The 1,654-nt window shown below is 34.7% G+C and overlaps 1 protein-coding gene across 1 annotated transcript in view; it reads left to right on the forward strand.

The window, feature by feature from the left end:
- The window catches only part of LOC107738675 (aspartate aminotransferase, mitochondrial-like), a 12,476-nt gene that overhangs the window by 5,910 nt on the left and 4,912 nt on the right, over positions 1 to 1,654 (forward strand). Inside the window, exons 5-7 of the mRNA XM_016550461.1 lie at positions 342 to 503; positions 686 to 790; positions 1,019 to 1,169. Of these exons, the coding sequence (XP_016405947.1) occupies positions 342 to 503; positions 686 to 790; positions 1,019 to 1,169 (418 nt within the window). The remainder of the gene's footprint in view (positions 1 to 341; positions 504 to 685; positions 791 to 1,018; positions 1,170 to 1,654) is intronic.

Raw genomic sequence — 1,654 nt, forward strand, 5'->3', positions numbered from 1 at the left:
TATGCAATGGTGAAAAAAAATTGGCAAAATACATGGGGGAAAAAACTCGAAAAACCGTGTTCGGTATTCGGTTCAGTGTTTAATTTTGTTATATATATATATATATTCTGTTTATGTATATACTGTATTTTATATATAGTACCAGTCAAATGTTTGGACACGAATGGGAAAGTGTCCAAACTTTTGACTGGTATTTTACTATAATATACACAAAGAATATCGGCCGATATATCGATATCGGCCCCAAAAAACCCATATCGGTCGGGCTCTAGTTAAAACGTATGAAATGTAGCTCACCACAAGTAGTCACAGCTCTGTCTCTCTCACTTTTTCTTGGCTAGTCACGATTCCACAATGCGTCCCGGGACGTGTACCTGCCTAAACCCTCCTGGGGAAACCACACCCCTATCTTCAGAGATGCAGGCATGCAGCTAAAGGCCTACTCCTACTATGACCCCAAAACCTGTGGCTTTGACTTTAAAGGAGCCTTGGATGATATTTCAGTAAGAAAAACGTTTTTATATCTTGTACTTTATTGAGGATAAACATTGTGCATTTGTTGCATTTTAGCTCTCTGATTTTCTTCTGATCCCCCTTTTCTTTGCATAGTCAAGTATTAATAAAGTGTGGGGGAAAATCCTATAAATGAAATAAGATTTATTTATTTAATAATATTCTCTTTCAGAAAATCCCTGAGAAGAGTGTGATTGTTCTGCACGCGTGCGCTCATAATCCCACAGGAGTGGACCCAAGGCCCGAGCAGTGGAAAGAGATGGCCGCTCTGATCAAGGTAACTGGTTCTGGCATTAAATTAAAGTCCAAAATCCAGCTGACCATAGGTCTCAGAAAACCCACACAGTAAAGTGACAGAGAGATATAGTCGGAAAGCTTATATATGATCTTGTCCTTTCCTTATCTTTGTGTTTGACCAGTTGGACCGATAAAAGAATGACTGTCCTCAGTCTCAAATGAATGACGGTTTCAGTGATAATAAGTGTCTTCACTCTCATTTCAACAGAAAAGAAATCTCCTGGTGTTCTTTGACATGGCTTACCAGGGATTTGCCAGTGGTGACATTGATTGTGATGCTTGGGCTGTGCGTTATTTCATTGAGCAGGGGCACAACGTTCTTCTGTCCCAGTCTTTTGCTAAGAACATGGGCCTGTATGGTGAGCATCGAATATATTATTAAAACAAATCCTCAATTTGCACTTATATTACATTTATATACAAATTAAACACGTATATACAAGATATATTTACTTAAAGCAACACTAATATATTGTAATTTTAAGAGTTTTCATTGAGTGTGTCTTGAATATTTGAATACTCAAAGTTTGGGGTCTGTAAAAATATTTTTAAAAGACGCATGTAAAGATGCATTTATTTGATTTAAAAAAATCCAGTAAAAGCAGTAATATTGTAAATATTACAATTTAAGATAACTGGCAAATACATTTTGTAGTGCTGTCAAATGATTAATCGCGATTAATCGCATACAAAATAAAAGGTTTTCTTTACATAATATATGTATGTGTACTGTGTTTATTTATTATGTGTATATATAAATACACATGCATGTATATATTTATATATAATATAAATTATATGAATATAAATATAGACATGTAAATATTTTCAAAATATATACTGT

This window comes from Sinocyclocheilus rhinocerous, unplaced genomic scaffold (assembly GCF_001515625.1).
Source record: "Sinocyclocheilus rhinocerous isolate Xijiao unplaced genomic scaffold, SAMN03320098_v1.1 scaffold1938, whole genome shotgun sequence".
NCBI lineage: Eukaryota > Metazoa > Chordata > Actinopteri > Cypriniformes > Cyprinidae > Sinocyclocheilus > Sinocyclocheilus rhinocerous.